This window comes from Ranitomeya imitator, chromosome 8 (assembly GCF_032444005.1).
Source record: "Ranitomeya imitator isolate aRanImi1 chromosome 8, aRanImi1.pri, whole genome shotgun sequence".
NCBI classification, from domain to species: domain Eukaryota; kingdom Metazoa; phylum Chordata; class Amphibia; order Anura; family Dendrobatidae; genus Ranitomeya; species Ranitomeya imitator.
In genome coordinates, this window is record NC_091289.1 from 45,815,806 (window position 1) to 45,831,041 (window position 15,236).

The 15,236-nt window shown below is 40.1% G+C and overlaps 1 protein-coding gene across 1 annotated transcript in view; it reads right to left on the reverse strand.

The window, feature by feature from the left end:
- Positions 1–6,065: 6,065 nt before the first annotated feature.
- Positions 6,066–15,236, reverse strand: part of CDC42EP1 (CDC42 effector protein 1) — a 51,481-nt gene continuing 42,310 nt past the window's right edge. Inside the window, exons 2-3 of the mRNA XM_069736846.1 lie at positions 13,017–13,822; positions 6,066–11,397 (exon numbers count right to left, since the gene is read on the reverse strand). Of these exons, the coding sequence (XP_069592947.1) occupies positions 10,859–11,397; positions 13,017–13,425 (948 nt within the window). The 5' untranslated portion in view covers positions 13,426–13,822 and the 3' untranslated portion in view covers positions 6,066–10,858. The remainder of the gene's footprint in view (positions 11,398–13,016; positions 13,823–15,236) is intronic.

Sequence of the window (15,236 nt, forward strand, 5' to 3'; positions counted from 1 at the left end):
TCTGGATTTATGTTTAGATTCTGTGTCACGCTCACGTCCCTACTGGTGGGCATGAGCCAGGGGGTTTGTGGCCCCACTGTGCCATGAACCAGACTACCCTGGAAGGGGCGTGACTATGACAGCTGCCATGGTTTTCTCTGGAGCCTCTGATGAGGTGGCTGCTGATCCCACTTGGAGAACAGGAACACTAGGACAGGTGTGGGCATCAGGCAGGACTGGCAGAAGAGCATGGCTGAAACTCAGTTGAGTAGGCAGGCACAGCAGAGACACAGGGCTGGCAGGCACGGCAGAGACACAGGGCTGGCAGGCACAGCAGAGACACAGGGCTGGCAGGCACGGCAGAGACACAGGACTGGCAGGCACGGCTGAGACATAGGGCAGGCAGGTGTGGGGTATGAAGGAACAGGTAGGGACCTGTTCACACAGGAGGTGCAGGTAAGGAAACAAGCAGGAAGGAATGAAGTATGAAGGAACAGGTTGGGACCTGTTCACACAGGAGATGCAGGTACGGATATGAAGTATGAAGGAACAGGTTGGGAACTGTTCACACAGGAGAAGAGAACCGCAAGGCTGCAGATAGGAGCAGTAGAGCAGCAAGAGATATAGCAGCAACAGAAGCTAAGCAGAGCGGAACCGCAAGGAATGTGGAGAGGAGCTGCAAGAGATATCTGCAGCAGCAGGAGCAGAGCAGAATGGAGCAGAACCGCAGGAGTGCGGAGCAGAGGTAAAGCTGCAAGAGAGCGGAGCACAGTCAAAGCCACAAGAGCCACAAAAGTGTGGAGCATAAGCAAACAGAGAGGACACAAGGAAAGACACAGCAGGGAAAGAAGCCACAGACAAGGAGACAGAGGTAGGACAAAGTTCAGACAAGTAACATAGTAACATAGTAACATAGTTAGTAAGGCCGAAAAAAGACATTTGTCCATCCAGTTCAGCCTATATTCCATTATAATAAATACCCAGATCTACGTCCTTCTACAGAACCTAATAATTGTATGATACAATATTGTTCTGCTCCAGGAAGACATCCAGGCCTCTCTTGAACCCCTCGACTGAGTTCGCCATCACCACCTCCTCAGGCAAGCAATTCCAGATTCTCACTGCCCTAACAGTAAAGAATCCTCTTCTATGTTGGTGGAAAAACCTTCTCTCCTCCAGACGCAAAGAATGCCCCCTTGTGCCCGTCACCTTCCTTGGTATAAACAGATCCTCAGCGAGATATTTGTATTGTCCCCTTATATACTTATACATGGTTATTAGATCGCCCCTCAGTCGTCTTTTTTCTAGACTAAATAATCCTAATTTCGCTAATCTATCTGGGTATTGTAGTTCTCCCATCCCCTTTATTAATTTTGTTGCCCTCCTTTGTACTCTCTCTAGTTCCATTATATCCTTCCTGAGCACCGGTGCCCAAAACTGGACACAGTACTCCATGTGCGGTCTAACTAGGGATTTGTACAGAGGCAGTATAATGCTCTCATCATGTGTATCCAGACCTCTTTTAATGCACCCCATGATCCTGTTTGCCTTGGCAGCTGCTGCCTGGCACTGGCTGCTCCAGGTAAGTTTATCATTAACTAGGATCCCCAAGTCCTTCTCCCTGTCAGATTTACCCAGTGGTTTCCCGTTCAGTGTGTAATGGTGATATTGATTCCCTCTTCCCATGTGTATAACCTTACATTTATCATTGTTAAACCTCATCTGCCACCTTTCAGCCCAAGTTTCCAACTTATCCAGATCCATCTGTAGCAGAATACTATCTTCTCTTGTATTAACTGCTTTACATAGTTTTGTATCATCTGCAAATATCGATATTTTACTGTGTAAACCTTCTACCAGATCATTAATGAATATGTTGAAGAGAACAGGTCCCAATACTGACCCCTGCGGTACCCCACTGGTCACAGCGACCCAGTTAGAGACTATACCATTTATAACCACTCTCTGCTTTCTATCACTAAGCCAGTTACTAACCCATTTACACACATTTTCCCCCAGACCAAGCATTCTCATTTTGTGTACCAACCTCTTGTGCGGCACGGTATCAAACGCTTTGGAAAAATCGAGATATACCACGTCCAATGACTCACCGTGGTCCAGCCTATAGCTTACCTCTTCATAAAAACTGATTAGATTGGTTTGACAGGAGCGATTTCTCATAAACCCATGCTGATATGGAGTTAAACAGTTATTCTCATTGAGATAATCCAGAATAACATCCCTCAGAAACCCTTCAAATATTTTACCAACAATAGAGGTTAGACTTACTGGCCTATAATTTCCAGGTTCACTTTTAGAGCCCTTTTTGAATATTGGCACCACATTTGCTATGCGCCAGTCCTGCGGAACAGACCCTGTCGCTATAGAGTCACTAATAATAAGAAATAATGGTTTATCTATTACATTACTTAGTTCTCTTAGTACTCGTGGGTGTATGCCATCCGGACCCGGAGATTTATCTATTTTAATCTTATTTAGCCGGTTTCGCACCTCTTCTTGGGTTAGATTGGTGACCCTTAATATAGGGTTTTCATTGTTTCTTGGGATTTCACCTAGCATTTCATTTTCCACCGTGAATACCGTGGAGAAGAAGGTGTTTAATATGTTAGCTTTTTCCTCGTCATCTACAACCATTCTTTCCTCACTATTTTTTAAGGGGCCTACATTTTCAGTTTTTATTCTTTTACTATTGATATAGTTGAAGAACAGTTTGGGATTAGTTTTACTCTCCTTAGCAATGTGCTTCTCTGTTTCCTTTTTGGCAGCTTTAATTAGTTTTTTAGATAAAGTATTTTTCTCCCTATAGTTTTTTAGAGCTTCAATGGTGCCATCCTGCTTTAGTAGTGCAAATGCTTTCTTTTTACTGTTAATTGCCTGTCTTACTTCTTTGTTTAGCCACATTGGGTTTTTCCTATTTCTAGTCCTTTTATTCCCACAAGGTATAAACCGCTTACACTGCCTATTTAGGATGTTCTTAAACATTTCCCATTTATTATCTGTATTCTCATTTCTGAGGATATTGTCCCAGTCTACCAGATTAAGGGCATCTCTAAGCTGTTCAAACTTTGCCTTCCTAAAGTTCAATGTTTTTGTGACTCCCTGACAAGTCCCCCTAGTGAAAGACAGGTGAAACTGCACAATATTGTGGTCGCTATTTCCTAAATGCCCAACCACCTGCAGATTTGTTATTCTGTCAGGTCTATTAGATAGTATTAGGTCTAAAAGTGCTGCTCCTCTGGTTGGATTCTGCACCAATTGTGAAAGATAATTTTTCTTGGTTATTAGCAGAAACCTGTTGCCTTTATGGGTTTCACAGGTTTCTGTTTCCCAGTTAATATCCGGGTAGTTAAAGTCCCCCATAACCAGGACCTCATTATGGGTTGCAGCTTCATCTATCTGCTTTAGAAGTAGACTTTCCATGCTTTCTGTTATATTTGGGGGTTTGTAACAGACCCCAATGAGAATTTTGTTACCATTTTTCCCTCCATGAATTTCAACCCATATGGACTCGACATCCTCATTCCCTTCGCTAATATCCTCCCTTAAAGTGGACTTTAGACAAGACTTTACATAGAGACAAACCCCTCCTCCTCTCCGATTTTTACGATCCTTTCTAAACAGACTGTAACCCTGTAAGTTAACTGCCCAGTCATAGCTTTCATCTAACCATGTCTCGGTTATTCCCACTATGTCAAAGTTACCTGTAGATATTTCTGCTTCTAGTTCTTCCATCTTGTTTGTCAGGCTTCTGGCGACAAGGTAATGGAACAAGACAAGGTAGAAGAACAAAGACACAGGGACCAGGATATTCTGCCTCCTGGAGGGCAGACAGACCAAACAAGGCAAAGAAAGGGCACAGACACTGAGACCAGGATATACAGCCTCCTGTAGGGCAGACAAACAAGATCAAGGCAAGGCAAGGAGAAAAGCCTCCAGAGAAGGAGTACCACAGAGCAAGGCCTTGCAGCTCAGAAGCAAGACACTATCTGAGTTTAGACATTGCACAGGCCCAGTCCAAAGGGTGAAGCTGCCCTAAATGCTGGCGGCCTCTAGGTAATTGGTCAGGAACAGATTAGACAGGTGCGCCCTGATTCCATAAGAACCAGAGAGTTCTGGCGCTGCCCCCCTATGCACACAGCCAGGAAGCATGCAGAGAGCAGAGGCACAGAATATGGAGTCGGCAACAGACAGAACACAACATGACATGGAGCAGTGAGTAAGATGGTGTGTGAGGGATGGGAGGCCATGTAGTGATGCCAGCAGAGTTGTTACATTCTGTCTCTCACAGTTGAAGTGTACCTATAATAAAAAAAAGACCTCTCCATTCTTTTTAGGTCGGAAAACTTGTAAAATCAGCAGTGTATCAAATGCTTATTTTTCCCCACTGTAGGTCATTCAGCTACTTGGCATTTCCATCTACGGTATTTTGGCTCATTCACATGTTAGTTTTTGTCACGTACGAGAAAAACTGAGCAAGTTTCATCACTGATTTCATCAGAGTTTTATCAGAGTTTGACCCGAGTTTCATCAGTTGTTCTCATACATGGAAAAAAATGTTTCTCCACCTTCTCCTATCCAACAGTCTGTGAAAATCGGACCACAATTCGATGGCATCCAAGTGCTGTCCGACTTTTTCACAGACCTATAGACTTGCATTGCTGATTTTGATCCAACACTTGGTCCACAAAAAATGATGGGCATGTGAATGACCCCATTTACTTTACTAAAACAAGGCTAGCACCCATATGCAAGAAAAGTAAGTTTGAATGAGCCCTTAGCAAGAAGCGATCACCCTATAAACATGCAAAATTGTATCAGCGATTGTTTTGTTCCCATCATTGTTCCTAAATAAACGAGCACCAAGAAACATATTATACAACTGATTGGCGCTCAAAATCGGCATGTCTAAGTGCACCATTATTTGAATCCTTTGTAAGTGATTGTTCAATTGTCCTGCAACAGTCTCTACTTTCCCCAGTGATATTGACCGTTGCATGGGGTTTTATAGGTTTGACTGATGAACAGCAAACCAACCGGTTGATTAATTTAGGAAGGGTGCTGATCTGAAAAGACCATCCATGTAATTCTTCCTTTTTCCAATCTCTGCATAATTACCTTAGAGGGGTTTTCTGGCGCCTTCTACTTCCAAATGGGAGATGAGAAGTGTTGATGATTATTGTATCGATAATTGACTAACTGTAATGCAAGTCTGTTCAGGGGTCCCTGGTAGCAGAAAAATGGTGACCACGGACAGACTTCTCACAAGTCACTCTGTTTACCAGATCCCAGGAGTTGCTCTGGTCTTCATCCGTTAATCCCTGCACAGGAATTTGGACTTACACAGGGACTCCTTAGTTGGGGCCACAGAGTCAGCTGCTGGCCGGTGGTTATGGTTGGCAGAAATAATGATCCAGTAGCCGTATAAGAACTAGGAGGATTGTGCAGGGTGGTGCAGGCTGGCAGAAATAATGATCCAGTAGCCGTATAAGAACTAGGAGGATTGTGCAGGGTGGTGCAGGCTGGCAGAAATAATGATCCAGTAGCCGTATAAGAACTAGGAGGATTGTGCAGGGTGATCTGAGAGCCGGGTTATAACTAGAAGGTTTGTGTAGTGACAATATTGTAAGGCAGGAGAATAGTCAGAGAATAAACTGAGGTCAAAATAGGAGTGTCCACTGGGAAAGCAAGCAAAGCACACAGGAGTTCACTGAAACTAGTAAAGTTATAACTGGCAGTGGAAAGCAGGATTTCAGGAGCTTAAATAATTTGCAGCCCGGCACATGCCACATAGCAGTGAGCAAATACAGACATAAGTTAACTCTCAATTTGCCAGCTCGGATAGAGCTACAAATCCCAGATGTCATGGAACTAGAGATGTCGCCTGCAACAAGAGTTTGACGTCATCACATCTACCAGGAAATATGCACGGCTGACAGGTATAATGTATGCATCCTATTCTGATGAATAGCACAGGCACATGCACCTCTCAAAACAAACCTTTTAATATATGAGTTGTATTCCTGAAAAAACATAAGCAGAAAACCTACAATTTTTCATTACAATAATATTTATTCTTTGTTATAAGATAAGCTGATTCTGTTACATAATAAGAAGCAAAGTTGATATTGATCAAAATAAAGTATTTGTGTTTTTCTTTTTATTCTTTTTTGCTTTCTCACTGATACAGGCATAAGTCATGTAATGTTAGATACATAGAAAATCTACATTCTGCAATGTCCCGCATGTGCACCACATTATCTATATTGCATAGGTACATTGTACACATTGTTATTATACAGCATAAATCAACTACCCGTAACCAGGGCAAGTTTTCTGAACCATTCCTATAGGGTCTAGGTTACATAGTCCTCCATGTGCTTAGGTAGTTGTATATGGGACCAATCACTTTGGAGTATCACCCCCAATTTTAAAATCTACATCTCCTTCCGTGGACTCTTGAAATCTTTGAAAGCCAGGACTTGAAAAATCTAAAACTAAACTGAGGATATTGACGAAGTAATGAGTTGAATAGGTTCTAAATTAAATAAGTCTGTTGTTCTCGCCCTCAAGGATTCAAGGTAGATTAAAAAAAAATCCTTTTTATCTATACTATGTACAACAACAAAATCCACAAGATGTTTTGCCCAAATGTCACATCGCAGGGAATGTTTCTGAAGACCAAAACAATATTCGTCAGTTTCAATTTTAACCTTTGAACAACTGGCATGGGTGAATGGATGTTCAAGTATTTGTTCGCAAAAAATAAAGTGATATGAAACTGTATGCCAAACCACATGCCATTGTAAAGCATTATAACCACTTTTGATAGAGACTAAACAGATACAAAAAAAAAAACAGTTTGTTTGCTACACCGGCTGCACCCGGACATTTTTGCTTTGGCATTTCTCAAAATAAAGGTGCTACAGACAAGAGCCAAAAGTCACTCTTGTGGAACTCTATATAAATCCATGTGAATACAGCTTGAGTTAGGTTTGTATGGAGGTCATCCATTGCTTTTATAATTCTTATATGATTTGGCAACCCTTGGCAACAATAAACTATGTTGGCTTCCTGACCATAACGATTTCACTTTTGGAATGGAATGTTGGAACGTTGAGACGTGTAATTTAGTTCTTCTTTGTCTAGGAGCATGGGTAAATTATGTTCAGATTTAGACCTGAATTTAAGCCAATGGTCTGTTTTGTAACATCTGGGAATAATAGCAAAACTGAAATCGGAAACAAACATTTTTAAATGTCCAAGGCAAGCTAACATTTCAGCATGCTACCTAATGACACATCCAATGTTCTCACTGTTTTGCTCTACATCAATATTGGCTGAGACCATCAATGATATGAAATTGTTCTGGATCCTTTTATCTACCAGCACTTTCTACATCTGTATTTGGTAACTTTATAACTCATACTTGTTTTTCACATTTTTTTTTAAATTCCGTAAATATATGGTAACACTTCAGGATGGACATTTACAATTTAACGTTCCAACATTCCACGTTCCAAAAGTGAAATCGTTATGGTCAGGAAGCCAACATAGTTTATTGTTGCCAAGGGTTGCCATATCATACAAGAATTATAAATATGAAATTGTTCTGGATCCTTTTATCTACCAGCACTTTCTACATCTGTATTTGGTAACTTTATAACTCATACTTGTTTTTCACTTTTTTTTTTTAAATTCCATAAATATATGGTAACACTTCAGGATGGACATTTACAATTTACAGTAAAGGTCGTTTCTAGAGAATAGTCGGATGTACACTAAAAATTATATTGCGGTACCGTGTTAGTCAGAAAAATTGATGCGAATATTTCTATGCCCCAAAATGACAAAAGCATTCTAGGAGCGCACAAAAATATGTTTGCAAGCTTTGAAAGCATAGATGCGTCTTCTTCAGGCCTTCCGATGTAAATACTTCTATGCCTCAAAATGTCAAAACTATTCTAGGAGTCATCATTTTTCTGGTTAGGCAATAGAGGTATCACTCCTAGAATACTTTTGTCATTTTCGGCATAGAAGTATTTGCACCTGAAGTCCTGAAGAAGGAGCATCCATGCTCTGGAAGCTTGCAAACATAATTTTTTTCTGGTTGCTAATAAAGGCATCGCTCTTAGAATACTTTTGTCGTTTTGGGGCATAGAAGTATTTACACCAGAGAATATTCAGAATTAAAAAAAACAATTAAAATCAAAATGTGGCCATGTTATAAAAGTTGTCTAGCCACCGTTTTGGAAAACCACTCACAATGCTATAAATGATTGACTGATATCAAATCTACTGATGTTACCGCTGAGTACAGTGATTGCCTGCAGCTGTCACATATCTGTATCTATATTTCATTGGTTGAGCAGGTGGATGACCTTGGAAAGGTGGGAATGTGAATGGTAGGGGATCATTAAAGGGAATTTGTCTGGTGATTCATGTTTCTTTGGGTTTGACTACATTGACTGGTCTCTCCTTACGTATGTGGAGAGATCTATCAATCTAGCAGATGGTGATTATTTTTCTCAGTCTCCTTGGTGTAAGATTTTGGAGAATTTGGGAAGCTAATAAGCCTATGTGTATATTGAGAGAGACCTGACAATTTTGCTCAATGGAGCAGGTTGGGGTGGGAACTAGTTATTTAAGTTCCCCATAAATATTAGAGAAAACACATAAACGACCATGTTGATGTCGAAAATATGTATCTCACACAACATTGGCCTTGTAACATTTTTTCAGCTAGTGATGCAGCCAGTGCTTATCATCATCTGAAAAAATCTAATATGTCTGATAGGTCTTTTGAAAGATCGTGGTTTATCGATCAGACATGGGTCAAAACAAACAATAGTTCAATTCAATGAAACATCAATCGTTCATTATTGTCAAAGTCACTAGTTAAGACGCCTTTTATCTTATATGTATGGTTCCCTTTAGTCTCCTTGTTCTCCTGCTCCACCAAGAAGCATATTTTCCCTGAAATGTCATAGCCTTTTAGAGACAAAACATAGACATTTGCAATTAGAGAGCCTATCCCTCCCTAATTCATGATGCCCAAACCACAGGCAGCATGAATCACCAGACACGATCCTTTTAAAGAAGTTGTCTGAAGGCAAAAGTAAGTTTTTATTTTAAATCTATATCTATTTGATGCCATTATCTAAACTATTTTGTAGTACACTTGTTTTAAAAATTCCCTATCCCTTACTATTTGCTAGTCTATTTCTTTTACTTCCTGTGTGTAACGATTCGTTTGAGAACCCCCAGTGTTTCCTGGGATTCTCAAATGAAGAGTCATCAGAGCAAGTGGCATAGGCTGTGGTCACTGTTACAGCTTATGCCCACTCCTTGAAATGACGGGCTATCAGTGACTGTCATTTCAAGGGTGGGTCTGGTTCCTGCTCTGTTCCCGTGCTGTGCAGTGTGCACAGTGACAGCGCCCGCTCTATTGTCAGCTCAGATCTGCAGTAATGAGCTGCCAATACAGCGGTGTTACAGTACCTGGGGAGTGCGGCGCTGATCTCCTGCATGCCAGGTATTCTGATGCCGTTCTTTTGCCAGCTTAGTACTGCAGATCTGAGCTGACAAGAGAGCGGGCGCTGTAACTGTGCACATCACACAGTGCACAGCACAGGGGCAAATCAGGGACAAGCCCTGCCCCTGAAACGACAGTCTCTGATGGCGCTTTGCTTCAGGGAGGGAACAGAGGCTGTGGCAGTGACTGGAAGCAACTGCCCGCTGCTCCAATGATTCTTTGTTTGAGTATCCCAGGATGCACTGGGGTCATCAAAATGAATCGTTATCAGACATGAAGCAAGACAAAATTATACACTAGCAGTTAGTTGGTGTAGATAGGGAACGGTAGGGTCATTTTAAAGCAAGTATACTAGAAAATAGCTTAGATTATAGCATCACATAAATAAGGATTTAGATAAAATTTCCTTTCACCGTTGGACCACCTCTTTAAGGTATTATTTATTTTATAAGTATTTTTTTTATAAAAAAATTAAATATATATAAATGGCTGGATGACTCTTTTTCCATATCTTAGTTGTTAATTCATTTGGCTGTAGAGTATGTCAATGGTAGACTGCTTTAAAAGGTTGCAAGGATTGTCACAAAACTGTATATCAGTCAAAAGTTTGGACACGTGCTCTTTCAATGGTTTTCCTTGTTCTTATTGGAATGTGCATGCTGTAGATTCAGACTTAAGGCAGCATATATGGAAGCAAGGAGTAAAGAAATATGTGTGAAATAAACCAGATAATGTGTAAAGCCTTAGGTTCTTCAAAGCACTCTCCTTCTACTCTAATGACAGCTTTACGCACCCTCTTGGCATTCTCTCAAGCGGCTTCATTAGGTAGTCAAATGGAATGACTTCAAATGAACAGGTATGACTTGTCATGTCATGTGTGGTGCTCATTCCAATAAGAACGAGGAAAACCATTCAATGAACAGGTGTGTCCAAACTATTGACCAATATTGTATATATATATATTTATATATTATAAAGCGGAAGACGTCTTGCTGAGACTTGTGTATAGATACAAAAATCACATTTTTTACATGATCCATTATGGAATTTTAATGATCAGAAACAAACGTTCTTCTTTGGTCTTGAATATGTAAGCTATCTCCTTTATATATTAGTAGAGTTGAGGAAGGTCTTGATATCGTCCAGGTAGATATTGTCCTTCCCTATAAAGGTTCAAAATATTTTGTGCATGAGGTTACATATGTATTCTCAGTTCATAAACAATTCTAGTGTATTCTCTTAAAATGTTAACTTTCATCAGTAAAAATATGATTTTATATATTTAAGTACAGATCCCCAAAGTCTTTTTCGGTATTTTGGAAATGTCTACATTTCTATTTCAGAACCATCACCAGAATCATATAATTCTGCGGTGATACATCTGCTTCCCTGCTCAGATCCTGTTATTCCGCTGTCTGTATCAATCTCCATTTCCTCAGCTATTGTGGTTGGTTCCCAACTTGCAAAACCTTTGGGTTTGTGAATATCACAATGGAATTGATGTGTTTCAGATTGGCTTTTCACTAAAGTTCCATCAAAATTGGACAGGTCATTGGTAGTTGATAACATACTTTGTTCGTGGAGAACACTTGCACCTTCTGTTTTTTTAGGAATATCTGAGAAGCTTATACCTTCTAGAATCTCAGTCATGAGTGATGGGCCGAAGTCCATAACCAAGGATTGCATAGAGTCAGCGCGCCACAGACTGCTAGAAGGCTCAGAAGGAACAGTGGAGACGCTGCAATCCTCTGTATCTGGAAATCCGGAGCTGGCCCAGTCTTCATCAGGTTTTTGAGAGCTAGTATCCTCTGATGGATCTTCTGAGGATGAGAGCCTTGGCATGGTGCAGAATCCAGATCCCAGACCTGCACAGAGAAATACAAAAATTTTACTTGGTGCTGTAGTGGAATAACTGTGCAGTTTAAGATGAGAGAATTGAGCTGCAGACTGAATAAAAAATAACTATGTCCCGTAAGCCAAATTTGACTCAGCGTCTGTGTCTCACAGATAAAAGTTTGTACCTTCTCAACACTTGTTCTCGAAGCCCATCTCTGTTAGATTTACCCATTAACTGATTGCGTACTATGCATGAAAATAATGAATCATAGAAGCATAAAATCATAGAATGCTAGAGTTGGAATGGACCTCATCTGGTCCAACTCCCTGCTCAAAGCAGGATTCAGTTAATCATCATGTGTCTGTCTAGCTACTCTTTGAAGACTTCTATTGAAGGAGAACTCACCACCTTTCGTGGCAGCCTGTTCCACTCATTGATCACCCTCACTGTCAAAAAGTTTTTTCTAATATCTAATCTGTGTCTCCTCCCACTCAGTTTCATCCCAATGGCCTAATAGTAGTCAATAAAAGTAGGAAATGCCTCTTTATCTACCATATCCTATGGTCTATGTGGTTATCTGTATGTGGCCTATGTTTACTTAACATTTCTTCAGTTCAAAGGGAGGATATAAAAATTAGGATTGTTTGATTACACCAAGCAATTTAGGGAACACAGAGAAAGAGTATAAGCTAAATTTAAAAAGTTTGCCAACTATTACTTTTATATATATTCCTTACATGATTATGTAGAATTTCTTAATATATTTTTATTTAAAGCAAAATATCCTGATGCATAGATATCTACTCTGGCACCAGGTTTAGGAGCTTCACTTCTGGTCTTGTGCTTGACACAGTAGAGTGTTTCCTGTGATGGCACATCTGTGTGTGAAGGGGGCAGGCTGACTACTAATTTTAATTGTGATACCAAATCTCTTCTCTGTCTACATATTGCTTTTCTTAAAGAATGGCTTAGCCAAATAAATTAGAAATCAGCGAGACCCCTTCACACACAGCTCTGATGACACAAAGACACAGCACAGTAAATGCTATCTGGTGAGACACACAAACCGGAAGTGGAGCTGCTCAAATCCAGGTCCAATGCTGATAGATGGGGTAACTTTGAGAATAAAAAAATAGATAAATACATTTTTTTTCATCTAAGAAACATATGAAACAGTAATTTTATGGATGTGGACAACCCCTTTTAGCCACCCCACATGAGCTTGACTTCCCTAAAACCTTTAAAGAGGAAAAACAAAAAACGGTAAAACAGCACTTTCCACTGTTATGTCTCTTGGTTTTGTTGATATCCCTCATATTTCAAGGTTCTTTAACAGATTGTAAGTTGACTTAAAAGGTCTCTACCTATATGTAGCACTTGGGAAACCATATAATTCCATCTGGAAGAGAGCAACTTTGCATACTTTTCCCAGATAGTTTCGCCGTTTGACTCCATATACCAGTTGGATCTCCAAAATGAGAACCAGTAACTTCCACAAACCCTTTTGACTCTACTATAAGCTACTCGAAAATGGCAAGCATCCTCTCAATCGGAAACTTCCAAACTTTTAACTACCATAAATACAAGGTTTCTCACTTTATATTTTAAGTTTTAGGCTTTAAATGCACTTTTAGGTTTCGAACTTACCGTAATGGCTGTGTGACTCTGACATAGAGTTCCAGGCTTCTCCTGGGCTCCCATCTATCTCTTCATCCCAATTTCGCTTATGGAGAAGTGGCAAGGACACAGCATTCTTAATAATTGGAGAAACAGGTGGAGGGGGTGATATTGGATGTCCAAGAGACTGGCGTTCAGGAGACATCCATCGAGCTTGGCGTAATTTCTTGGTGATGTAATTCCAACGAGGGTGCCTGTGCTTCTCATGGCAATGGGTGAGAAAGGAGGTGTCCCCAAAGACTTCTCCTTTTCGTCCTACATGCATTATGTGCCTAAAGTCACCCAGAGGAGGACTAATCATTTCTGGTGTTAATGATACCCGTTCTCGTCTGGATCGAGAAACTAGGTTTTTTATGACCGGAAGACTGCCAAGACTCATTTTGTCTTCTTAATGATGTGAAATTGTTGAATAAGAAACACATAAAGAAGATCCTTACACCATTGTCTTTTCTAATGATGTCTCACATACTTATTATAAGATTCTTGACAAGAAACTCTTGAGGTTTCCTAAACCAAAAGTGACAATAGTATTACAAAAGACGACAAGTAGTTATCTTCTATAACCAGCGTATGTGCTTCTTGTGAAATTGAAATAGATGTAAGGAATCACCAGACAGCTCAGTAGAGAAGATATTATATCAGCTAATTCAGAATCTTGTGCTTTTCAGATGGTGGAAGGAAAAGAAAATTGTCGATGTTTACAAAAATCAATGAACTCTGTAAAAATTAGCCCAAATGAGATTCGTGCAACCTGACAGCAAAGACTGATGTCCAACCTGAAAAAGAAAGAATGACTTTAGTCAAATAGAATTCTTTGTAGACTGTGGTGACCTTTTTTAGTTCCTTTTTTAGTATAATATTTTCTATCTTTTCCAACAAATATTCTAAATTTTCTTATACATTTTATGAAATAGAATATACCATCCTAATTTAATAATGTTATCTGACTCTGAACTGTGCCAAATGAAAGCCTCAATCAGAATCGACTACAATACACAAAACGGTTCAATTTTCTTCTAGAGTCCGTCTCCCTCAAAATGCAAATTTAGCTACTTAATCATTTATCATTTATATGGGGGGCATGTGACTTTCCTGCCTAGTGAATGTATAGGGGAAGCATTCATGGTAAAGGCTATAATTTACAATGAAATGTTCTTCAACTATGGATACAAGGGCACTAGAAACCAAAGGTGTGACTGCAGCACTACGTTCTCAGTAGACAATGCCATTTATTGATGAGATATTCTTATCAAGGGCTTGTGGCCACAACCGTTATATCGGACGTAGTCCGAGAAAACAAAAATTGGTGACATGACCAATGTCAGATCAAAATCGTCAAAACAAGTCTATGGGTCAATGGAGAACATTGGACTGCACTCAGATAACATCTGAACATGGTTTACATTCCCGGACTGACAGAATGGAGAAGATGGGGATTTTTTTTCTCCACCTCCAATAATAACTGATCCCACTGTGATCAAACTCTGAGACCGTTTTTCTCAGATCAGATGGATATAGAAACGGTCGTGTACTCGAGCCCTCAATCTGAGGTCAGAGCTGGATTGTATTGGTTCTATGTGACTTGTAGTAGATCAGGTTACAATCTTGGGCTTCTGTTTTTTGCCTTTTTCACTAGGCAAAATTAAGGATCCTAAAACTGTCGTCTGCTCCTTATGAAGAACGGAAACCTGATGATGCCAACGTCATGATGCACAGAGCCATAATTTTTGGTTTATATGATAATATAGAATAAATCCTTAAAGGGAATCAGTCAGCAAAATTTCACCCCCCCCCAAAACTATTTATATGTGCGTAAAGCTCTATCAAAGACAAGTCCGGCAAACCCTTTACGTGACCGGCCCGTTCCTTCGTTACTGAGAAATCAGCATTTGAACTGATATGCAAATTAGACTAAAGATCTATTTGTAGATCTGAAGCCTCTGTCACTCCAGCTCTATTCCCTGCCCAAAAGGTGCCTCCTCGTACTTGCCTGACAGCCTCTATGCTGTATGAGTCAGTCAAGCAGGAGGATGCAGAGCTAGAGATGGAGAGACTGAGGCTTCAGATCTTCCATAGCGCTTCAGCTTCATTTGCTTATCAATTCCTATGCTGATTTATCAGTTATGGAGGAACAGACTGGAAATGTAAAAGTATTGCCGGGCTTGTTTTTGAAAAAGCTACATGTAAATA